Here is a 27,192-nt window from a genome sequence, read left to right as displayed (position 1 = left end):
GAGTTTATAAGTTTTGTTCTGCCGTATAAGACTACCCCTCTACCCAGTATACAACAACCAGCCAATCACGGCAAGCGATGTACCTTACTGGTGATTGGCTGGTTGTTGAATACAAAGCCTGCTTGGATTGGGTGGGTCAGCTCTCCCTAACATATGCCTGTCCACACACATGTATAGACATACACTGCCCTCACACACCCCTTCCTTTACACACATATACACGTACACACCAGCTTACAAACACACATATACGCATATACACATACACTGCCCATACACAGACATATACATACATACACTGCCCTTACACACACACACACACACACACACATATATATATATATCTACACATACTAACATACGTCTGTCCATACATACACATTTATACACTGCCCTCACCACACACCCCTGCCTTTACACACACTGCCACAATGTGTGTGTGTCCCCTGAGATATGCTGTCACTATGTGTCCCTCCCGAGATATGCTGCCACTCTGTGTCCCCCCCCTGAGATGTGCCCCCCTCCCCTAGACTTACCAGTGCAGACTCCCGGAGTCCCGGGTGTCTTGCGGGGCCGGCAGGGGACATCTATTCGACGCAGAACGGTATACAACTTCCGGCACCTGAAGTTGTATACCGTTCTGCACTGGTAAGGAGGATTGTTAAAGCTTACCGTGCAGACGTTCACCGGCGAGTGTAAACAACCTCCACTGCCGGCACGTCTGCACGATATGCTTTAATAATCTCCCTTGCCGGGACTCCCCCCGTGGGAATTCCCAGCAAGGGAGATTGTCAAAGCACACCGAGCAGACATGCCGGCAGTGGGGGTTTACGCGCATCGCCGCTGCCGGTGAACGTCTGCGCGATGCACTTAGACAACCTCCCATGCCGGCACTCCCCCCATGGAAAGTGCCGGCAGGGGAGGCTGTCTGAGCGTATCGGAGAGTAGGATGCAGGTCCCCTGCACCGCTGCGGGGGATCTGTATCCTAACCCTGCCAGACCTCGAGCTCCCTAATGTTGGGCTAGTTAGAGGGAGGTCGTGATCTCCCCAACCAGCCCTGCCCTGAAGACCGACCCAGGGGAGGCAGCTTCTCCGCTCGCCCCTCCCATAGAGATTCGTGATTCTCCAGTACGGCTCGGTAAGTTTCAATACCTGGCGTATAAGACGACCCCCGACTTTTGATTAGATTTTCACAGGTTAAAAAGTCGTCTTATACGCCGGAAAATATGGTACCTGTAAGACCAGTGGTACTCTGCCCTGATGCCAGTGCTTCTGCTGGTGCCGTAATATCCTCTGGCTCTAGGACAGTCCGCCAAACGCAGTCTAGCAGCTCTCGGTATGCCCTTTCTTGCTGCTGCTCTTTCATGACCAGATAGTCCAGACCATATCTCAGCTGTGGGACTTCTCCGAGACCAAGCATAGCCTCTTTGTATTCCCCAATGTCCTCCAGATCAGAGTCCCCTTCACCGCCAAATTAAATGAAATCGCTGAGGCTCTTGCCCAACCATCCAGGACCATCAAAACCATAGCCCTCTAGGGAGCATTCTGTCACAGTCCCCAAATATGCTTGCTCTGCATTGCACTGCAGAGCTTGATATCAATTGTCCAGCTCTACCTCCTGTTGGACCAGCTTGTCCAATTTAGATACCCATTGCTCCTGGGGTCGCTGTCCCAGGAATGACAACCGTAGTTCCCGCTGGTCTCTAATCCTTTATATCCGTATAACACCTCCTGGAGTGCCACCTTCTGTAGTGACCCTCAAATTTGTTGCATCAGTTCCAGGTATTGTTCCGTAGGCAGAGCAGTGGTGCAGCAAGAGAGGATGACCCGAAGCAGCCCTGGAATGTCCATGTCCCCGTCAAGGCAACCAAAGTCTGCCGTCCTGTTGGTCAATCCCAATAAAAAGGAAGTGTCCCAACAAGTGCCTTTCCATCAGCGAGGATGAGGCAGGTATCCCGTGGTACTTTGAATTAGGGCTGCAACTAACGATTATTTTAATAATCGATTAGTTGGCCGATTATTTTTTCGATTAATCGGAAAAAAAAAATGCAATTTTTTTTCAATTTAAAATAATGTAATAAAAAACGTACAATACACTTTCATCTCTTTATCCCAATGGCCTCTCTCTATTCACCTTCTTATTTTACTGACATAATAATAAAAGCTACAAGAACCCAAACACAGTGTTTCTCAAACTAGGTTTTAATACAAAGTAATTAGTAAATATTAATTCATATGTTAACTATTTTTCATATTTAATAAAAACTATGAGAAAAAAGCCTTGTTTAAATGTTTTTATTTACCAAACTGCTCCCGGTTATGCACATCAGACCCCCAGCTTGCCACTCTGCCCCCATATATGCCTTATACCTCTTATATGCCAGATTCCACTGTGCCCCCTGATATGCCACTGTGCCCCTGATATGCCTTATACTCCTTAAATGCCAGTGATATGTAACTGAGCCCCCTGATATACCTTTTACGCCCAGATATGTTTTATGCCCCACTGATATGCCTAATATCGATATGCCTTACACCCCCTATATGCCCTGAAATTCATAATACCCCTCATACACCACTATAACTCACCCATACACCACTCTGGCTCCTCCCCCTCCCATACTCCATTCTGGCTCCTCCCCCTCACATACACCACTCTCCCTCCTCCCCCTCCCATACATCACTTTGCCTCCTCCCCCTCCCATATACCACTTTGCCTCCTCCCCCCCTCCCATACACCACTCTGGCTCCTCCCCCTCCCATACTCCACTCTGCCTCCTCCCCCTCCCATACATCACTTTGGCTCCCCCCCTCCCATACATCACTTTGGCTCCCCCCCTCCCATACATCACTTTGCCTCCTCCCCCCTCCCATACTCCACTCTGCACCTTGAGCACCTTGGCACTCCCTGTTTGAGGTGGATTAGCTATGGTTCCAACACTGATCATAAGAACACTCTCTGTCATTATACCATGTAGAGGAGAACAATTAATCTAAAGTGTAGGTTGACTGATTACTAGGCATCTGTCCACTCGGTGAGGGGGAAGAGCCGTTTGTCTTACTAGGAAACAAGTCTTCTAGATACAGGTGGGATAATGACATAATGTCCAAACAAATAATCAAGGTGCAAACAGGGAAAATACTTACACATGCAGTAAGTTCTAAAAACCTATTTAGGCTACTGTCACATTTCCTATTTATCTCTTTTAGGTGAGGGCAGCTAGTTTTAGGCCATAGCACAAGCCCCCCAACACCCCCCCCCTCCGTGGCCTAATAATATAGTGGCACTTAAAAAGCATATTGAAGACAAAGCAAGGGCCAAGTTGAAGTTCAAAGAACTGTGCAATATATGTACATTGCATTATGGGAGGGTGGATACTAGGAATTACTTGCTCACGCCTCTCCTTCTTGTCTATTATAGTGACACAATTGAAGCACAGACATGACTTTTCATTACACACCCAAATTTCCTTTGCTTAAATAACATACTTGTATGCATAAGAATGGAGTTCTATATGTACTAGATGGGTTGGTCTGGAATGTAGATTTGTTCATAGATCCGACAGAGAAGGCATGAACTCTGTGCTGGTGATGCTAAAACACGTGGACAACCAGGTGTTTCCCACCTTACCCTGCAGCTCAGGATGATTCAGCTATGCAAGGCAAGGTTTAACAGTGAATATTTAAAGTTATTATAGGTAACAGCATGCTTGATTGCTGCAACCAGGCAAGTACAGAACAAACTGCATGCTACAGTTATTAAATAGGCAAGTTTCGACCAAGAGCATTTAGAATTAACGGTTACAGAATGTTCCAAAACAGAGTATAGGACTACTTTGTGTTAGAGTAGTGTTTAAATAAGAGATCAAGAGTTGTGGTGCATAAAGAATTATTCTTATAAAGTAATGCATTAGGGTTATAAAGGGCTAGCTGTATGTTGGGGTTAACCCCCAAAAGTCCTGAAGCATTATATTAAAATGATATGTATATTAAAATGATATGTATACTGTACCTTCCAACATGCCAAATGAACATATATATTTTTGGGTGGGCGTAAACAAATCTTTTTATAAGACTAATAGCATTTTTCTTTATGTATTTAAACTAATAGCGTTTTTTTTCATGTATTTGTACCATTTTATCATGTGATGTGACGCATTGTTTGCCTCAAACTAGTGGGCACGTAATACGTTATTTAAATTGTACATTGAAGGTGGTGGGAAAGATCATGATAGCTATTGTAATGTCTCGGTTTCAATTATAATGTAAAAAGTAATTGAATATTATACAACAACATTGTTAGTAGAACACATCTGACCTACTTTGTGAACCAGTTTAAGAATATTGAAAGCCACCCTCAACGTAGTGAAACTACGCTGCGGATGAGGCGTCAAAAAAAGTTAGGGTTTTTTTGTTTTTCCAAACCATTTATAAATCAGACAATTTCTGTTGGCTTCTGTAATGCTTTTAATCATGAGGTCAGAGTCATATGGCCAACAAGCCCAGCCTGGCCATAAGACACACAAGGCAAAGGCAGATTCAGTCCCTACATTTAGTTTTGTTTGATTTTTTTGTCCACACAGTTATTTGTGCAGTCTATCCACTTTATATTGGTCTTTCCCTCACATGATTGCTTTTAGCTCTCCCAAAAGTTTAATACCATGGTACTTCTGTAAACGTTTTGCAGTTTTTTAAAATAGTAAAGAAAAATGGATATAGCGGTATTAGGCCATATATTTAATTGAACCAAAAATGATTTACATAGTTCCATGTGGGTTCCTTAACACATTACTAGATCAATGCAGCTGAAACATTTCATGAGAAAAAGCTAAATATAAAAGATTGAATAAAATAACAAGGAATCACAGCGGTGGGGTGGTGGAATTTAGCCAGCTGCTACAGTATGTGTACGCCGTCATATTTCAAAATAACCTCAGCCACAACACACCCTTCTAAGACCTGCCAGGGCAGTTGAGCAAGGGTTTCATGCCTCAGAGGCATGTCAGTAAAATTCCATGTCTTACGAATACATAATGAATGCGTTTTCTGTCTTTAGACATACATGTATTCTGTGTAAAGGGCAGAAGTCTGTATAGATAGGGAATAAGCCACCTCCTGCTGAAAATATCACAACTAGTGATGGTTAATGATAGGGGCTACCAATAGGTAGGACACAGTGAAACCACTCGTTTCTGTTTCAAAGCCGCCTTGCCACTATACATACAGTTCCACTGCGTAGGCATATGCAATAGACACAAAATGCAGGTAACATGTAGGTGCATAAAGTGCATACACTGCTCATACACCTTGCACATATTTAAACGTTTGCAGAGGGCAGTAGGAAGCAATGTGTTAGGTCAATGGCTTGTGAACATGACAGACAGACCCCAAAAACAAGTTAATTAAAAGTTTTATTAACGGGGGGGGGAATTCACATTAACATTTTGGTACAAATGAACAATGCTAACAAGGTAGCAAAAACTAAAATACATTATACAAACGTATTATGAAAGGAACATTTACTAAGGTTTTTAATGCTTAAATTCTGTTATAGATCAAAAGGTCTTCACTCTTGTAAAGACATCTGCACTGGCAGTCAATTACCATATCTTCATACAGAGCAGTGAGGGAGGAGTACCTTCATAACAAAAAGCAGATTAAGTAGTAGGAGGAGGATCAGATAGTTTAAAGAACAGCTTGTCTGAACCAAGATCTTTCTTTAAGGAAGGCATGTATGAAAACTTATATATACACTTCACTTCAATCATACATTGTGGGGTGTTTAATAACTCTTCTAGTCTTCAAAAAACACATTTTATTCAAAGAAAATATGATACTTGGTTGACTCTTCGTGCAATAGGTTTCCTGTCAGACTATGTATTAAAAATTATTAATGAAGGAAAAAAAAAAAAAAAAAAAAAAAAAAAAAAAAAAAATCAAGGATACATTCAAAAAAGCATTGTTACTTTAAGTCTTAAATATTGTAATATCATATATTTCAGGTGACCTTGAATAGTCTTCAGGTCCCTCATTCAAAATGTAGACACCTGGCAGTCTTTTTGTATGTAAATTAGAAAAGTGCGTGCAAAAGGCTTTAAATGGGCAGAATTTGGGATTATTTCAAAGCAATTTCCCCTAAATTTAAAATATAAATACAATGTTAAAGCTCATGTGAACCAAATTTGCATAGAGATTTGCAAAAAAATCAGGTGGTTAAGTTACTAGAATGAGTCGCTTTTCACATTCAAAAGCAAAAGTGCTGTTTAAACAAACAAAAAAACAAACAAGAACACTGACAACATCAGCTTTCCCAAGACAATGAGTAGTGTTTGGGTCCCAACATATCTCACTCCTTAAGTATTCCAAGTTTTTTTAGCGCCTCCCTCCGATGTTCATCAGTAGATCCTTTAGGGGTAATTTTGACACTGGTAACTGGAGCAACAGGGTGAGATTTTCTGAAAATAATAGATTCACGACTCTCTTTAACTTCAGCTTCTGATGTAGAGGGTTCCATACCAGCAAAGTCTTTCCCGGTACCAAGTGAAGCTGGTCGCGGCCTGGAGTTTCTCAAGAAGTTTCCAGAGAAAATTGACTTCTTGAAGAAAGAACCACTTCCCTTACGATTCTGGTCTTCAGAACTAGACATTGAACTGCTGAGGCCAACGCCAGAGCGTTCCAAGGTATTGGATTTAATATTTATTTGCCTAAGACCAGCCACTGAACTTTGAGGAAGTCGTAAGTATTGTTCACCTGAAGACTCCATGTGACTGCTGTGCCTTTTGCTTTTGTCATTGGCTGCTTGGCTTTTTCTTCCCCTTAATGCAACTTCTGGACTGGTGCTGGGAATGGACACATCTTTTGGTCTTGGAAAACTAAATGTTTTACCAGGGCTGGTGCTTATCATGTTAATATTATCAGAAGAGCCTATTTTAGTTCTGTTTTCCAAAGGTTTGTCTGCATTAGGAAGGTTAGATGCCGTCTCAGAAATAGGATGACCCTCTTGACTCATAATCCCCTTTTCAAGGGAGTTTGTTTTCAAAGCCGTTGAGTTACCACCGAGACTCACTTTTGAATACTTGACAGTGGTGTCTGTCTCTGATTGAGCATCTTTATGTGCAAGGACAGGTCTATCTATAGGTTCATCTGGCTTCTCTTGGTGACTTGATTTCATGTTTACTTGGTTCTTTAAAGCAGTAGATTTAGGATTAAGTTTGGGAGATTTATTCGTTTGTGGTTCAGCTTCCTTAGGAGTTGGGAATGCCATTTCATTTTCCTTTTCCTGGGGTCTTGATGCCACACAAAGCGTGCCTCTGCCAACAGCATTTGCTTTTACACTCCTCGGGGAACCTTCATCCTGGGCAAGAACGCCACCAAGCTCATCTGACCTTTCAAGCGAGTTTGATTTCATGCTCAGTCTTTTTCTGCTAAAACCTTCATTTATTATTACAACACTTTCAACTCCCTTACGAAGAGCAAGAACAGAAGGCTGGACTGGGCTTGTTCCCAAGACATTAGGTCTATCTTGTTGTGTTATATTTACACTCTTTCTGTATGCATCTTTCTGTCCATGTTCCATCGCTTCATGGGAGACTGAAATCTGTTCAGTTTTAGGGGTTACAGACGGTTTATTGGAGTTATGCTCCTCTTTGTTGCCTTTTTCCTGTAGCAAACCCAGTTTCTGGAGAGCTTCTTGATGAGCACTCTCCTGCTCTTTGGAATGCGGAAGCTTTGTGTTGGAGGAGCCACTACTTTTATCCGTGTTCCTTTCATGTGCTGAATAAGCTCTGGGCCTTTGTTGTGGATCCAGATTTGATATAACACCACCTCCAGTGCTTGGTTTAATACGTATGTGTGGTGGCAGTTTTGGTGGTTTGGGTGCTGTCGGAGGGCCTTGTTTAAACTCACCATGCTTGTCTGCGAGAGTTATGACCACCTCTTGTGAACGCATAGCCACTGGATTTGGTGATAAGGGCCTTGGAAATTTTACAACTGGTGGAACCTTGTCAGGATAATGACCTACAGCAGGAGATGCCTCTTTATATAGAGCGTTGGTTGACAACTTTGGTAACAGTTTTTCCAAACGCGTTTCACGTACATCCGTTGGATCGTTAACAGAGCGTCTTTTATCCACAAACTGAGGGTCACGAAAAGGCTCAGGTGGTGGTAATAGAATTAGATCTGTAGTGGAAGTCTGCTCTACACCTTCCTGATTAATTGCAGTCAAACTTTTTGGTTTTCCATGCACAAGCTTTGCTTTGTCCATGCTGTCTAACAGTTTTGATTCACTAAGTGGCTTTGGAATTTCATCTTTTGAACCTTGAATTATTCTTGGGAAGCTATGGTACCCCTGCTTGGGTGGCATTTTATTTACTTCCTCATGATTTTCTCTCCTTTCTTCGGTTGTATGTATAACTGTGCTTTTAATGGGTGCCTTGTCATCACCTGCATCAAAGTAAAGCAAAAGGTAATATTTCAACATTAAAACACTATAACTAGGACAAATAGACACAAATCTCAGGCATCCGAATCGGCACACCTTTATAATTTGCAGGGCCAGAGGGAGGAAGGGGCTGGAGGCAAGGTACGAGACTGCCCACCTACCTTACCCCCAAAAGCCAACTTGCTGCAATCCATCAGAGCATCAAGCAAAGGCTGCATGGGAGATGCAATGGGTTCATCATCTTTACAGCTACTTGGCATGGCCAGGGAAGAGTAAAGAAACCCCTTTAACTGGCTCATGATCCCCAATGCCCACAAAAGCGGGACATTGGGGTTGCTTGGTGGGACAGTTGCCAAATATTGTAATGGTGCTGCAGAAAACAGATTAATAGGGAGGTATGCACCATCTACATTTAGGAGTTAAACAAAAATGTGAAGGGGAAGAGAGAGATTCAAGTTTTAAAAACCTGAATTAAAAAATCTTTACAAAATAAGGAAACATGGGGAACATCTCATTTTAAAAATTAAACCAGATGAAGATATACTACTTTCTCAATGCTCAGCATTACTCAGAACCTAGCTGTCTCCAGGAATAGCCTCTTGGGAGATAACTTATCATATGTTGAGAAAAGTAACAATGATGCTACCAAAGCAAATTAAATAGGCATTTAAACAGAAATAAATTCAAACAGATCTGCCATTTATTATTTCTCTAAAGCTTAACCTTTTTCCGTTTATTGGGTAGCAACCTATCAGTACTTGCTTTTGTATGACACAATGAAATGTTTCAAGCAAAACTATGAAAGAGGCAACACTTTAGACACAAAAAGATATTTTGGGGAAAGGTTCTCATCATAAGTGTGTTTCGAATGATTTTTCGGATGCTGCATTTGGTGATAAAAAAGTGTCAAACTGAGCAAAGTAGGTGGAACCAGATACAGCACAGTAAGCCGATATCGTGTTAAGTTTGTCCTAACAAAACATCTATTCCATTAACATACCACTAGAAGGTGGAATTCTTGCAGGTTCTGATGAAGGCTGACTAGGAATGTTCTCTGCAGTCTCTGATTCATCATTAGACAGCCCGCTGTCCACCTCATTATCCAAAGAGTCTATAGTTTCTTCCAAAAACATCAAGCACTCTCGTTCCTCTTTCGACAGGTGATCATAATCTCCGCTCTGCAAGAAAGCATTCAGATTATCAAAAAGGCAAGCGAGGCTTCTGGTCCATTCTTACAGAACATGTCATATAATACAGATAAATATCCAGAGATGTTGCTTTACAACACAATTCTTATCTTGCTTTGTGATATTAACTGGTTACATGCACCTTGGCGAAAGCAGATTTTTGTCATTGTGGACACACTGTGGAGCCTGTCAAAAAGCATTGGAACACGATATTGTGTTAGCCAGAAACAGAAAATCAGAAGCTGGGTAAAAAGCATTCACTTGTGGAATAACTATTGCAAGATTTAATGCAATTCAAAGATTTTACAGGAATTTCGGGTGTTCTTAAATTGTCCTAGAAAACTTTGCAATCTAACGTATTTCACATCAGTAGCTAAACTAGCAGATTCAACTTAACTTTCCCAAATGCATGCACCTAACATCTTGGACTAAATTGCTCTGATGTACCCGGTTTCAATTTGTCCTAACGCTTCATAATATTACTACCGAATGTGAAGTAGATATAAAAGGTGCCAAAAAATCAATGTTGCTTGTAGAGTGTTTAGAGGATAGCTACTAATCACGGTAAATGCTTTGCAGGATTAGAATCAGGAATCTGAAGACGTATAGCTTGGAGGAAAGAGGCGAGAGGGAACATGTGATAAAATTAAATTGAAATGCATCTTAAAATCGATGTAACAAAAGTGCAGGAGGGAAGTTTATTTCAGAGTAGAAATGTTAAAACTCAGACTCAGAAGCACCGGTAAGTTGAGGGGGGCATACACAGGAGGATCCAGGTCCCCTGCATCACTGCAGGGGATCTGGATCTTAGTCTCATAGTCAGACCTATTTGAGGTCTGATTATAAGATGACCCTGATTATAAGACGATGGGTATTTTTCAGAGCATTTGCTCTGGAAAAAACCTTGTCTTATAAATCGAGCAAATACTGTAAATATATGACCATTAAAGGAAGTGACAAAACATTTTCTGCTTCAGGAGTATACACATCTGTTCATATTAACAAACTAATACAATAGGAATGTGTTTCCTTTAATGATGCTCTGCTAAGAACTGTAAAAAATGAAACTTTGGCTACGTCAGCATTCATTAGTTTGCAAATAACGTAATTAAATCTCACTAAGGTAACATAAAGCCTTGGGTATTAAACTGATTCATTTTCTAAATGTAACTAATTTGCATGGAAACTATTGGTATTTTGCACCCATGCAACATATTCTACACTTAACATAGGAACAAGGGCAGACTAAATATGGATCTGTCTGCAGGCTAAATTCCAAGCAGCAGTGCTGTTTTAAGGACTCTGTGTATGTTTCCCTTTCCACTGTACGTGAACAAAGGTAAAGCCTTCGTGGCATTTCTATGACTGACTGATCGTTTAATTCATGTTACGAATGCCGGAGGGGCAACCGAAAGTATCACTAGTCTCTCTTAACTATGCACTAAACCAGTTGTAGTTACAAAGCAGGTTAAGCACAGGCTTAGAAAAGTGCTTTTGTTGTGGTAGGCCTCTACACATTTTTGTCCTGGAGTGGCAGCGCTTCATACAATACATATATATTCAATGGGTATGACATGACTAGAATTGACAGACTAGGACAAACCAATACATTAGATGGAGAAAGCCCTGCTTACAAGCTTACAATCTTGAGGGAATGGGGTGAGGAATACTTGTGCACATGTTAGAGTGTATGTTAGTGTAAGACCAAATGACTCTGTGCAGGCAGGTTGTTAGCACATGGTGTTAGAGAGAAAGTGTGAACGTTTGCGTGTTTGTTACGAGTAGGGAGGCACAAAAAAAAAATTGCACCACATACACATATACCCATTCACTAGAGGTTTTAAATGCAACTGGCATGGCGGGGGGGGAGCTTTCTTCAAAGTTATTTTACACAGAAAAGAATTCTGAGTAGTCAATTGCCCTAACTATTGGGTTACAGGAAAACTAATTGCTTTTTTGTATTATAGAGGTTAACATGTTGTAATCCATTGTAGTTTAGGGGATTTGAATTGGCACAATTGAAAAGTGATCACCTTTATCCACATGTCTACTTAGTACCGTAATAAAGAAAAAAAAACATAAAATTTAAATTTTGATTATACACAAACCCTGTAAAGTCGTCACTTACGAAAGCAGAGTGGTTGGACGAAATGCTCTCCATACTGTCACAGCTGCCAGTGCTACCCAAAGTTTCCATCCCTACATTCCGTGCCCAAAGGACTTTCTCTGGCATCACCCAAAACAGGTCTCAAAGCGTAGTTTCTGATATCAGGCCTTTTGCAGCTACTTGCAGGGGCTGTGGAACAGAACAAAAACACGTGTGTCATTGTTGCACAGATTGTGTAAATTTAAGCTTTAACTGAGTAGCCATCATATCTTGATTGAGGTGCATATATAAAGAAAAAAAACACTTCAAAACAATGCCTCTCTCAAAATAGCTGGCAACAAAAAAATAAATCAGTTTTCAGCAAGTGGGGCCAGTGTTCGTGTGAGAAAACCTCCCTTCCCAATAACCTTCCATGATAACTAAAAAAAAAAAAATTTTTTAAAAACTTGCTATCATATTACCATCCCTAAGAAGTATTTGGGTTTCACCCAGGGTCTCCAGTTGAAGCCTTGCTTCCTAGTGTCTTTGGATAACTCTGCTCTTTTGCTGGAGCTTGGGTGTGTTTTTTTCTATCCACACCTTTGGCCTTTTTTCTCCCCCACTCCTGAAGAGAAACGGTTCCAGGTATCCTAATCTGGAAAGTTCCCCGGCACGCACATACGCACCTTACCCTACTTAGAATCGTTTTTTTCCCCTCCACAATTAATATATCAACTGCACATAGGACAAATATATTTATCAGAGATATAATCATTACCATATAAGCCTGATGAATATATGTTTAAATCTGATGCCCCCAAAAAAGTCTTATCTTTATTTAATGTTAATGTACCTATTTAAATTTAAAATCTACTAAAGGAATAGTAGGTGAATTTCTTGCAAATTGCCCTTAAATTTCCATGATACTATGGAAAGTATTGCAGTCCTATCGCTCACCCAAACACATGGTTGTAAGATGTAACGCAATATGATGGCATTTCTTTTATAGAAATTGTGATACATATAATAAATAGGTGTAATAAGTCAGTCCCATGGATGAAATGCGTTATGCATGGCCCTGTCTTACATACAATCAATAGTATGCAGAGATAGCAAGCACAAATTAACGTGAGAGAAACATTCAGTCCATCCAGCCTACCCATTTTTTTTCTTGCTACGAAATATAGGTCCAACCACTTTGGAAGCGTAATATGATTAAGGCTGCTACAACCATCATATTTCGACAGCACAGAACCTGCCAGACAGATTTTGTAGGCTTATTTAATAAATGTTGCATAAACATTGTTGTCACGTACGCTGATTATTTTTATTTTTTTAGGAAACTTTTGTTGGAAATTCACAAAGCAACAATTATGTTTGTGAAGCCATTCACATCACGCAACCAACGTGCCAAGGAATGTGCTGTGTCTGACCCAAAACATTTTACCACGTGTGTTATAGCTGATTAAAGATGTTAACATCTTTAAAGTTAGAACATGTAAGCATACCGCCCAACAGTACAAATATGAGAGGCTTCCAATATAAAAACTTTACGGGGAAAGTCTTGTGGAAATAAAAATATAAAAAGTCGTCAAGCATAAAATCCAGCGTTGTATACAGTAATGTAGGTTTGCACATATATCCCTTTATCTGCAGACCTGTACACTGTAATTGTCATGTGATGTTTTCCCTGCTAAAAAACACCACACTAAACTTGTGCAACGACATCCTTTCATTAGTCAGTGTCCTGCTGGGCAATTAAGACTGAGCCGGTCTATTGTTTACCACAAAACGGTAAAGGAGGATGTTTGTCTCCCCAATATTTCAGCGTTACAAATCAGTGTCCTACCTCCATTGATAGAAGTAGCTCAAAGTAAGAAGGGGCTGTGCCAGAGGCTACACGTTAAACATATGAGAAGAGCCACCTTGTAGAGCTTAGCCGCCAAGCATTGCACGGTGGCCATGTGGAAGCTGCAATAGTACTTTTTCTTTTTTTACTCCTTGAACCAGTAAGGGGAGATCAGAGAATCTTCTCAAAGAGCCCATCTCCTGAAAAATAGGGACATCGAGACAGCTATGTGGGATTGCAGGACTGTGAAAATTCATAGACAATACTTGCCAATTTTTGCTCCAGGTGTCTGAGAAGAAAAGGGGTCAGATCCTAAAGCAAGGCCAAGTTACGTGGCACTTTGCAGTATTCATCTTCAGGCTATCTGGTACAGATACCGGGTGTCTGGTGCTAATTTACCAGTGTTTAGGTTGTGTATGTCTCATACGGGAGTATGTCTCTTTGACAGGAGGGGACACAAACACAGGAGCCCAGAAAGTTTGATACTGTTGGCAACTATGCTAGGAGGTTTGTGACCAATATTTCTGAAAACATGTAAAAACTGGATGTGTTTCTTTTGTTTAAGAAAGAATAAAACCAAAACAAAAAAGTACTTTTGACTTATTTTTTACAATACATGAGAAATAAAAAAATAGTGGACGTTCTCTTTACAAAACAATAGCTGAGTAATCATTAAAAAGCTAATTTCCGCAAATCAATATTAGTGTCCTGTAAGATAAATTTCTGCTCATGTTATGGTTTTCGAAGACTGCAAAAAGATTAAATGTTTTGGATTGCAAATAAGCATATTTGCATGCTTTATAATACACTTTCCAGATCGATGGAAATCAAATAAATGTATTGTTTGTTTTGTTGTGGATGCAACACAATAATTAAAACCTCACTTAAAACAAGAAAATCATCCTTCTAATCAAATTATCCAGCTAGAAAGCAATAAAGGGGCTGCTTCAGTGGATTCAAATACCTGTCCAAGTTTTTAGCACAAAAGGAAATAGTTTACATTGTATATCTATTAGTGGCCAACATTCACATTTAGAATGTATGGCTTTATGAATTTATATGAAAATGATATGACTTTATCTCCTATAGAACATAGGGATATATCCATGCTACAATTTGGGAACCCTGTATTGTTCCAAAATTGTCTCCATAAAATACAATGAAGCTATTGTAATGTAAGCTTCTTAAGAAAATAGGCAAGTGTCCCCACAACCATGCTTCTCTAATTTAGACCTAGATGAGTTCCATTAAAATGTATGGAGTGTTTCCCTATTATATGCAAAAAGTATCTCACATGCCACCGGAACAAGCTTCACAAAGAAAACATGAGGGCTGGGCAAATTAATTAAACTCAACACCCAGAACCCTCTCTCATCAATTTAAAGTGAGATATTGGTAGGTTTGGATCTGCCAAATTCATGGGTTAGTAGTTACAACCCTATGTTTATATTTGTGTATTTCATATGCCTACACATAAAATATTCAAAAATATACTTGCTTTAAAACTTAACCTACTGTGCAAATAATTCAATATTAAATGACCGAGAAGACTTTATCAGAAGGACCTCAGAAACTATTCAAACTCTAGGGATTGGACCAGAAGGCCAGGAAGTAAACAAAAGGGTCTTGTGATGTTGCTAAGCTTATGGTAAGAAGAGGTTAAGAGATATGACAAAACAAAATGCCAGCCACTCACATTGGTTTTTTTATGGAGGTCACAGTCACGTGGTAGAAAAGTACAGCTGTAAACACGTTTCAGGAGTGGCAAAACCAAGGGAGTGACTGCAGGTGAAGTCAAGTCAGAAAGTATGGAACAGGAAGTAAACACAAATTAGACATCAAACCACAGATAATGCCACACAAAAATTGACATTGGGTCTAAAGGCCACAACAGTTTCTTTGAAGGAAAATAGTGGAATAGAAGTTTTGCCATTTGCTTTGCCACAAGACTAGCAGAACGTATTGTGCTCTCAATATTGTTTGTTTTGGGCAGATGGGGAATGTGTAGTCTTTATCGAACTGTTGAAAACAGTCAAAATGACAAATTACACTATGTATTGAAAAATCGCTCTCTCAATAGGAGTCATCAAGAATTCCCAGCAGTTCACCTCCATAACCACAGGATGTTCTTTAAGCAGTGCGACACCTCAGCCTTCGATCCAGCTGTGCTAACTTGAGATCCTGGATCGAGAACATTATTAAACTGGTGGAGAGGCCCAGGAAAAGGTTCTTCTTAGTTAAGGTTATTTGTCAATATGGCAACTAGGATGACCACATTTTATTTCTGCCATTCAGGGACACACTATGAAGCAGATGACATTACACACACACACACACACACACAGGTGTATATTATATATCATACATATATACACACACACACACACACACACAGTCACTAATATTGGCAACCCTACTTGGAGGACAGCATTCGCGCAAATCTTGCCTGCGGCGTTTACATTTCTTCCACAATTAATCTATTCAGCTCACAGCCACAGGTCTTTAAAGATCTAACACAACCACAGCAGAATTAAAACAATGTATGCCCAAGTTAGAGAAACTGTTGAATACACTACAACACCTTTATAGAAAGTAAGAAGAACTGCTCTATCATCTCCCAGTAAAAAGTCAATATACCGGTATATTTACATAAGTAAATGAGGGCTCCAACTCTTACATGGTTTCTTGAACAAACATGGAACAGGTGGCTTAAAGGCAAATTATACCAAGTGAATGGATTGCATTAATATACAATCATGGTACCAGAATATATATGTTTAACCTAATTGGATATTTGCCAGCTTTTTTCAATTTTTTTTTCTTAAATCAAAATACTTCCCTCTATCAGACTTAAGGGAAATGTAAAAAGCTCAGCAGCTATAAATCTCTACAGGCCATACTAATTAAAATCAGGCTATCTATTAAAGGGGAACTCCAGCCATCATATGCAACATCCACCTCTTAAGTTTACGCATTACACCTAAGGTGACCACATGTCCCGGATTGCCCGGAACAGTCCCGCAACGGGACTTTAAATACCAGGCAGCCTCAATCTGGGACAGTGCATTGTTCCGAATGAGAAGTCTGAGTCAAGGAGGTCTCACGAGAGACTTCTCAACTCTCCTGATTGCCTGAGCATTCAGAAGCCTCTCCTGATAGGCTGAGTCCCTCCTTCACACCAAGCTCATGGAGATTAAGATAGAGTAATCAAAACCTTTGCTTTTCCTCTCACTGATTCCCAGACCTAGAAAGTTTTGTCCTCTGAAGGGACTACAAATTCAGGAGGGTGTTTTATTTCTGGATTACTAAAAATTAAATGTGTTCAGTTTATTCCTACAGAAAGTAAAGTGTCAGGAAACATAACCTAATACACACACCAGAACAGGCTCTGCCACCCAAACACACACACCAGGAGAGGCTCTGCCACACTGACACCCACACCGACAAATCGCATCAATATGGGTTAATCTACACAAAGCATAAAAAAGGTTTTCCACACTGGTTTGTTTTTTGTGTGTTTCCCCCCTTGTGTTTGGACAACCCAGGCCCACCTTTTGGTTTTAATGTATTCCCCCATGTGCATTTGTGCCTCCAGCCAGCCCCCTTTGTGCATTTATGCCCCAACACCCTTGTGTATTGATTTAAGTGATGTCCCCAGAAAGCCACCCTCATGTATTGATGCCCCCTTTTGTACTGGGCCACTTTAAAACACACAGCCACATCAGTTGCAATGGCATCTCGGCGTGCTGCTGTCTTTTGCCCCGCATAAAAGACATCCCTGGCGCAGCCGAATCGGATACTTCAGTGGGTGGCGGCATGGATGTTTAATTTAGATTCGGGGCAGCCTGGGGGGCTGGTGTATATACAGTATATAAATATACACCTGTGTGTGTAATCTCATTCACTTCATAGTGTATCCCTGAACGGCAGAAAGAAAATGTGGTCACCCTAACTGCACCTGATTTACTTACTACCAGTCATCTCCAACACTGGGTCTACTCAGACTTCCGTGCTCATGCATGGAAAGCACTCATTAACGTCAGTGAGAACACTTTCATGCCACCAATTGGCTACGTTATCCCCAATCTCTAGTAGATTCAGTAACTGATTAACTCTACTTTACTTTGTCTCCTGCTATCAGTCTGTACTCATGTCTAGCAATATTATTATTTATGTAATTAGCGTTTGCTATGGTACACAATTACGCAGCTGTAAGACACCCATATCTGGGAACTTAACTCTGGCTACCCGGAGCCCTACCTTGCAGGATGCAGGCAGGAAGCCAGTTGCCAGTCTTCCTGACCGGTCTCACGGCTCACAGTTGTTTAACTTAAAAATAGGCAGGGAGCGGAGCGCTGCTCCCACGACCCAGAGTTTTCTACCGATTACCCAGAGAAGTGACCATACTATTACAGGTATGAATATACCCAGACATATTCTAGATTGTAAGCACTCTGAACAGGCCCTTACTTACTTTTTGTTTCTGTAAGCCCAGTTATATACTACTTGTTATGTCCTGTGTACCTACTGTACAGTGCTCATGGTGTTATATAAATCAAACAATACATATAAATGACAAATATGCAGCTGTCTATAGCTATTGTGCGAAAACTGGAATCGCTTCATAACAGGAAACACTACCAGAGTGTCCTTCTGGACTCTGACATTTGGTTCACTTACCTAATATGTTTGCATATTGTGCAATACTATCTCTCCTTAGATCTGGGTGCATTGCCCTACTTTGTAAACAAATAAACAGGGCTTGGCAACATTTTTTACTTTATCACGACTAGCACCTGCTAAATTGCAATATGTGGCCCTTCATAAGACAAAGTTACACTGGAGAAGCAATGTTTTCTAACCTACGAGAACATATTCAATTGTTAAGCGCATAAGGCCATTGCTCAAATTCCCATAACAGCTTCCTTATCTATGAGGCACAGACACTCAAGAGCTTTCTAGGGGACCACTGTGATCTGGCAGCACGGGGTACCCCCAAGCCACCTAACTTTCAATGATGCCCTGCATGATCCCGTAACCTCGCACTACTATTGTGGCAGATGAGCCAAGCTTCTGACAACTGATATTGTGCTTTAAACCATGTTGTTCCTGTGGATCAGACTTTTTATGAAAATTCATACCAATATTAGATGGCTATGCCATTTATGATATTGTATTATATATTAGGTTCTGTAACCAATTATTATTTTTTCCCAGTTGGGGGAACAGTAATTCATCTAACATGTGCGATGATGAATATTTGGGTATTGCATGTAAGCGGTTTGCTATTTTATTTTTGGCTTAAAATGGGCCCATCGTACATAATTTATAATTTATGTTAGCTGATATGTTTACCGGTACCAGAAGAACAAAGAGGGAAAGTGATGTACACATCTTTATTTAATATGCACAAGCAATAAGCAACAGCTTGACTGAGGACAGGACTCAATGGCCTTCTCTATGTGATAATGAATGGGCACCAGGAAGGTCTCAGTTCAGTACTGAAAGGAATATGCAAGACCTTGCATTGCACAAGACAGAAACCAAACTATTTAAGGAACTTGCAATAGAAAATTAGAATGACTTGCATTAAACACATGGGCGAGAGAAGTCACAGCAGAATGTGGGCCACAATGTACTGATATTAAGCACAGGATGTATGTATATATTTATACACACACACACATAAATAATATATATTGCAAATCAATTTTAAGATCTCATGTTTGTGTCAAGTCTAATACTTGGAGTAATACCCCATGATCGTAACAAGATAAATGAAGTTATAAATAAATAAATAAATATTTATATATATATATATATATATATATATATATATATATATATATATATATATATACACACACACACACACACACATGCAAATATATATATATACATATACACACACACACACACACACACTCTGAGCAAAAGATCACATTTAATTGGTGGAGCTGGTGGAGGCCCTTGACACTTGTTGTTTAACATTACCTTACGTACGGCCATTTTTTTCCTAGAAAGTCTCTATTTTTAGCCACCACCTTGTGTAGAACTGTGTAGAAAAGTGCCAGTTTAACAGACTTTTAAATCTTACTGGCAAAAAATATACATATTGTAAAAAGAAACATATATAAACTAGTAGGGGGAATGACAACAGCAGTCAGACTTAATCTTGAACACAGGATGTTATGCAAAGGTATACAAAGAGTTAAAGGAAAACAGTAATCCCATACAAGTGTCAAGGAGCAGAGTTCTGTAAGGGTTAATATTTAACCTGAGCCGCAGCCTGTGTGTATTCTAAAAGCGACTTTTTCCCCTCTTCCTGCTGGCAAAGCTTCAACCAGATGAGAAGAGTTTAATGTTCCAAAATGGATACTTAGAGAGTCACCAGTTAAGAGCAGTAGATGTAGATATTTGCTATAAGTACCAAAATATGCCAACACTTAGGAAAACCACTTGAAGTTAAGACTACAGTACTCACAATTTATTGGTGGATTGTGTGATTAGTTGGAGTGACTATTGAAGTACTGCCCTTAGTGAAAAAGGGACAGTTTATTCTCCCTTACAATCCAACTAAATAAATGCATAGTGAAAGGTCTCTTTAGAGTGGCCCCATGCTTTTCAAGCATATGATGGCTTTGTTCTACCTTTAAGGTTGGATGCAACAGAGAATCACAGACTAACCAAGACGTAGTGATTCACATAGTGATCTTCAATAAAACTTGTTGAGGAATAGGGAAACAGGGCAACCACCACTAATATTCTCCCAACATGCAGAAATTAAAATCCATAACCTCCTTCCAACAAGAAACTTTAGATTTGTAAATGGTGTACATTCAGAAAAATAAGGCAGAGTGGCGTAATCGTCAATGCTACCCACAGATCGCCTTGAAACTACATTGGCTGGACTGTTGTCCACTGCCATTTTAACCCATTGATGACAATGGGCGGTCCCTAAACCCATTGAAAACAATGCATTTTGAGCCCATACACGTACGAGCTTTGTCATTAAGGGGTTAAATCAGTTCTGAAAGCCATAGGCATTTCAGCCATTGAACGTACTTTAAAGCATGTGCTAGCTGGCTGTGGCCTTTAATTTAGTTTCTGCATGCAAACGCATAGAGGGACAAATGTTTTTTTGGGGGGTGGGTGCAAAACATTCTCCCCACCTTTCCCCTCTCCTATCTCAATACCTCCTTCACGTTGCCTACCTTGGTTGGCTCAAGAGAAGGGTTTCCTGGTGGGAACCAAATGTAAGTTACCCATTAACAGAACAAAAATATATGACCATAGTAGTAGTAGCTTACAGACCAGCATGTACCCATGCATCATGAGAACTTTAGTTTATAATGGCTGGGGTGGTAAAGATTAGCCACAACTACCCCAGTCGACAATTCCTGTGGTATTCAGCCAGTAATGGCTGACTGTATATCATGGGAGCAGTCAACAAAAATGTTTGGGTGTTGTGTACACCACCACAAACCCAGTTTTGTGGTGTAGTGTAGCTATGTGGTATACAGTAAACATTTTGAGGCATTACAAAAAAAAAAAAAAAAAAAAGAGAGGTAAGTTAGAGGGTAGCAGAAAAGGGACAAAGTCAAAATAGGACACTTGGTAGTTCATGAACGTCATGAGAAATGTAATAACAGCATGTTATGTTCATTCCAAAGCAGCTGCAGTACCCCAGCTATTTGCATGGGGTAGGAGAACCAAAACACCCCTGTGTAGTAATGCATATGCATGCACACTCACTGCCAGCTGGCTCCAGCTCGGTCTCAAGCAGGCATTCTAATGAGGGCCCCTGCAGTCATGTGCAGAAGCGCTCCCACTGATATCGGCTAAAACTGATGCTTAATCCAGGCACTGGATAAGGAATTTTCCTGCAGTTCAGGAGCTGCATGGTTTTCACCAGTGGTGTTATCTACCTCAGGCCCTGACCGAGGGCAGTGCACCCCGGAATCCTAGATGCCCGGGGGGGGGCACGACATCACATCTGGTGCTCAGTGGCCCATAGCACATTTAATGGTATTCTATGTAACAGGCTTATTGAGCAGCTGTCAAGGTGACTATTTTACTATTCCCCCAGATAGAGAATACATCTTAAAGTACAAGCATTCTTCATTGGTGGGGCTGTAAGGGCCATTAGTCTGCCCTTTTAAAAGGTGCAAGCTATCCTCATAATGTCATGGTTCACTTTTTTTAAACATAAAATGTAGGACCGTTACTCAGATGAACCATGTAAAGTGAGCAAAGAGTACTTTGTAATGTTCTCAGTAGTTCTGCATGTGCCACCAGTGTATTCAATCTTTGCCCAGAGCGATCTGGACTGTGTGCGATCCGTTTTCCTATCTACACTAAACAGAGGACTGCGACAATCTGACACGGGCAGAGATCAGTCCAATGAAAGAATACCAGTGGGGGACTGATGCCTGCGCTAAAACAGAGGTATACAAATTGCAGAAAACCGGTAATAGCCAAGAGCAGTTTGCATAAATATCAATTTAGCGATCAATGCGTCAGTGATGCTTTTGCCACAAACTTGACACTTGAATGGATTATAAAATCAGTTTGAGATTTAGTTGGTATACATTGTGAGTTGAGATTAGGGTGGGACAAACATTCCTTTAAAGTCACAGCAAGTGACTCATCTTTCCTCATCGCTAAAATAGTCACAAGATAAAAAACAAAACAAAACTATATAGGAATGATCAATTATATAAAGATTATGCAATATTGTACCAATTTACCCCTTGATTGTAGGGCTGTGAGCAAGGGTCTCGCTATCTGGTGTATTGTCTCTGTCAATATGAGTTTCTATATAACCTGTTGGCACTATAAAACGGGATCACACAGTCCTCAGTGTACATGAATGCAATAGGGCTGTCATTTCATTCCCCAACAATGCATTTGCCCCTTTTTGCCTCAGGGCCCAACTGGGATTAGAGATAATTCAGATGACTATCCTCTTTAAAAATACTATAGAAAAGCGTTAGAGCAGTTTTATCATTAATATAGGAGCGTCTCTGTTTCCCTATACAAAACAGCAGTCTATCTACAAATATTACCCTGTTAACAACAGCATATGTTACAGGGTTCCATCAGCTGTAAGAGAATAAAAAGGTAAAAACTTAAAACCTATACAGGTTTACTGAACACATAAGAAACTTGACCATTACTGCAACATAGAAAAAAGAAAAATAATTAGAAAGCAGCAGCCCATCTAGTCTGCCTGAAGTCATAAGGCCATGGTCTTGTCTTAGATAGCTTTATGCCTATCCCATTCATGTTTAAATTCCCTCACTCTATTACCCTCTACCATCTCTGATAGGAGGCCGTTTCCATTATCTTCCACCCTCTTGGTAAAATAAAACCTCCTTACATAACACTGAAGCCTTTGACCCTCTAGTTTTAGATTATGAAGCAAATCAAACATTGGATGATACACCCAATTTATACAAGATTAGAAAAAAAATCCATATTTTTTTCCTATTACATAGTGAAACCGTTACATAATCATATGACTCAAATGATAGGCTACTCAAGTTCATAAAAACTAAAATTAGTTCTGATTCAGAGATTCCAGACATATCCACCCATTATTAACACATGAGATATTCACCTAATCTCATCTATAATTATATAAGCGATAGATACATTCTGATTCAGTCTCTAAACAAGAAGTTATTTTTTAACATAACTAATAAACAAAGATTAGCACAGGTTAAATATTTAAATATTGTTCCCGTAATAAAAAAACCAAGAATATTTTATATAACACAGGAGAGATCAGCGCCAAGTCTAGGTACCACCTTATTACAAAGAAAGTTTAGGGGGGGGAGTTTGCTTACATTTAACCCTATAAACACCAGGGAACTAAATGTATTTTCCATTCCAAATGAACACTCGTTTTACTGGCCGCCAAATGGTTAACCAAGAGCACACGCACATGAAAAGGCAGAATTAAACTTCTAGTTCTAAAGAATTCCTTAGCTGACTTAAGTACTATTGTAACAAGAAGAGCAAAGTCAAATAGCCCTTTCAGGCATATAGAGTTCAATCTAAAATGATATGGTTTATCTTTCATTATTTGACTGCTGCGTGTAGATTTTCAGCTTGAGACAGCGTGCAACAATAAAGAAGAATATCAACTTTCAAACAACAAAAAAAATAGCAATTTGGCAAACGTATCAGATTATACAAATAATGTAATTTTTTAAATCTAAATCAGAGGTCGGGACTTGCTATTTTAACCCCTTAAGGACAATGGGCGGTTCCTAAACCCATTGAAAACCATGCATTTTGAGCCCGTACATATACGGGCTTTGTCATTAAGGGGTTAAAAACTGGCTTTACCGGAATCGAAACAATATTTAACAGGCCACAGTAAATATTCTGATTTCTTTTAAGAGAGTATTTAATCCTTCTTTAAATTCCTATGAATTGATAAATGGCAAATAAAACCTTAAGTATACTTAACAAATAACATCCAGGAATAAGAAACAAAACTATAAGAAATGTATCATTGTCAGGATGAAACAGGGTTTATAATCTTAACAGTTTCAACGCCAGAAAGTCACAAAAGGCAGGGCTAATAGCCTTTGGCACTGGAAGGGTTACATCAGGTAGTTAAAAGCACAGGTGGATCAAAAAAATTATGGCAATCCTTGTCTTTCATTTCCAGCGAAGTCTTCAAATTGTCTTTGAAGTCTTGATTTACTGCATACATTACTTAAAGATTCATGTTACTTTACAGGACAATATACATAGTTGAAAATTAAGGGGGAAAAAACACTGGTTTTGCATTAAAATAATAAAACAAAGCATTGACGGTTCTGAAACTCCATGCTGATAAGGCTACTGTCACTTTTGATCACTGTTCAAATTCTAACCAGTTATTAATTAACTTACTTTTCAGTTGTAGATCCAGATGCTCAGTTGAACTGCTTCACTTGGGTTAAATGGAGAATATTAAACTCTGCGGCAGGAACCCAATGTGAAACTTTTATTTCCCTCAAAAAGTTCTGTGTCCTCTGACTGCCTCCTAATGAAACTGCACAGGTTAGAAAAAAAAAAAATATGCACCTGTCCCTCCCTTCCTAACCTACTCACTGACATTCCTGGGGGGGAGGCGGGGCAAACAGGTAATCACAGCCAATGAGGTGTATCGAGGGCACTGTTCCATCCTGGAGCATGTGTAGGAACACCAGTAATCTCACAGGGGCTTAACCCTTCACCTTCTGGGTTACTGTTAAAGCGGATCTGTCACGATTTCCAAATGCTTCGTTTAATAGTTCTGTATTTGAAAATAACCTATGTCATGGTGTGATAAGCACTACATATGCCTTAAAAGCTGATGTAAGAAACCTATAATGTTGACTGTAATCGTTGTTAGGATAAAAGTAACTTGTTTGAGGCTGCCAGTGTTACAGATAGTAGGGACATTTGTATGAAAATTAACCATTTAGTTATCTTCTATATTGCCACAGGAAGACTCAGGGGTGAGCTGACAAAGGGAGTGGGGTAAAATGATCCTAAACTGCCTTGAGGTAGGCAGAAGACAAGAGCAACAACAGTTTTAGTCAGCATTTACCCCATCAGTGATCACTGGGCCAGTTTTGGTGATGGACAGAACTGTGTATTATGTATCAAACACAAACTGACTGATATAGTATGGACTGTTGTATATCTGCACCATTTGGCTGAACTTGACCTGTCAATTGAAACCAGTGGCCGCCTCAACGCAGCTTGTATTTAAGGCATATTCTGAGAACGTAAATATTGTAATATAGTTTATTGGGTGGAGTATTGTGGCTCAAAGTGGCTTAAACAGGAATTTAGTGGCACCAAAGCGTTGGAAAAGAAACCAATTCCAGATTCAAAAGAAAATAAATCCTAAATCTAAATCCTACCTCTTATGAGAAATACATAATTTTTTAAACAGCCTGTAAGGATCCACCCTATTAACATTGACCTCTATTCTATCCTTACTAAAGGGTCTGAAATTCAGATGCTGCAAAAACAATGACCCATAATAATATAGACCCAAATGAATATAGTCATCTCATTTACAGCTTCATATAAATGGTGCTAATTAAACATTGATGTACAACCAAAAGGATTTCCAGTTTTAGTGGGGTTTTTTTTACCAATTCTTCAAATTACTTGGATTGGCTCTCATCAGCGGGAGCACAGTGGGGTCACGTAAGGTGACATTACAGGATTCCATGGTAAAAGCACAGATTCTCACACACTGTGCGAGCAGCTATAAGGAAAACCTCCAGACAAGGTAAGGGTGCGAAGTGTGATTGATAGAGTGGGATATGATGGAGCGTGTTTTAGTGTACGTGTGTGAGAGAGTGTGTATGTGTAAGTATGTGGACAACTTTAGTCCTTAAGCTCACTAAGATACTAGCTTTTAGGCAATGATACATCAGAATTAATGGCATGTTTGTAAGCCTCAAGGAATAGAGTAGTGCGCCAATGGTTTAGGCAGTGTCCTTTTACACAGGTGCTTTGTTGGGAATCCTCTCCCACCACTCTATTTGTACAGCCATTTTCATTGAAGTCATACAGAGTGCCGGTGAAAAAGCCTGGCACCTAATGTGTTATTGTGGTCAATAGGAATTGCATGATCTTTAGGAAGGAACATGCTACTGTCCAAGAATATCTCATACTGATTCATTGGCTTGCTTAAAGATTATTTCATCATAAAAATCCCTTGTGCTGTTGTCGTAACCTTTTCTCTCTTCCCCACTTTCCTCCTCAGGTGTAATTCCTTTCACCATCCCCCCTTTTTTGCACCACTATTTAAGGCTTCTGCTGTTTTGTTTGTTTTTATTTGCTATAAATGTAATTGCTTCTTTGTACTATGTATACCTGAAGGTTGGTGCTCTACTGATCACAAAATATGGTACTTTATATGGAATAAACTCAATAAACTGGAATAAACTGAGGTGCTGCATTTGCTTTTCTTGGTGTGGGTGCTTAGATGTTAAGGAGAGAACAGGTAGAAGCAGGGTTGCCATATTGGCAATTACATACACTATAAAGCAATTCCCTGCAGTATAAAATCCCTGTAGCTATAAAATAATAGCTAAATTCAATTTCATTCAATTTACATCTGCACATACTACATTTCAGCACTTTGCACCTGAAATACATATGGGTCTTGGAAAATAAATGGCTGATAATAGAACTTTAGTAAGAACGTAGGTAGCCATATCAGAATTTAGAGTTAAGATGCAGTTAGACCTTATACAGGCCTGTCTTGGTTAAATTTTAAAGCGGTATGGAGCATTCTTTGAGTCTGGGGTACTTTGGGAAATGTGTTTTTCTCTTTCTGGCATTTAAGTACTTATTTTATGTTATTATATGTTAACGTGTATTTAATTGACAATGAACCATTCATCATGAAGCCAAAACTCTAAAACAGTTATGTGTATTTTCCACATGTCACCTCTCTGTATGAGAAGCAGGATTTTGTGTTAATTATTCCTAGTAATTTAAAAAGTGTGATACCATGGCAGCACAGGTACATGTGAGTCAACTCCCCATTTTGATGGTAGCTTTATTTGTAGTCCAAAGGTCTCCTAGCTATGCAGCTGCCATAGGACACATATGGTCACC

General features: G+C 39.8%; 1 protein-coding gene across 1 annotated transcript; it reads right to left on the bottom strand.

Annotated features, from left to right (window-relative positions):
• Positions 1–5,935: 5,935 nt before the first annotated feature.
• On the bottom strand, positions 5,936–24,623 carry C2H1orf116 (chromosome 2 C1orf116 homolog). The gene is made up of 4 exons (XM_053454414.1): positions 24,475–24,623; positions 11,757–11,924; positions 9,442–9,619; positions 5,936–8,443 (listed from the first exon to the last, which is right to left on the bottom strand). Exons 2-4 carry the CDS (start codon positions 11,859–11,861, stop codon positions 6,348–6,350), a joined length of 2,379 nt encoding a protein of 792 aa, XP_053310389.1. The 5' UTR covers positions 11,862–11,924; positions 24,475–24,623; the 3' UTR covers positions 5,936–6,347.
• Between the last annotated feature and the right edge of the window lie 2,569 nt (positions 24,624–27,192).

This window comes from Spea bombifrons, chromosome 2 (assembly GCF_027358695.1).
Source record: "Spea bombifrons isolate aSpeBom1 chromosome 2, aSpeBom1.2.pri, whole genome shotgun sequence".
Taxonomy (NCBI): Eukaryota; Metazoa; Chordata; class Amphibia; order Anura; family Pelobatidae; genus Spea; species Spea bombifrons.
The sequence above is the reverse complement of the archived record's forward strand: the minus strand, read 5'-3'. Positions and strand labels throughout refer to the sequence as shown.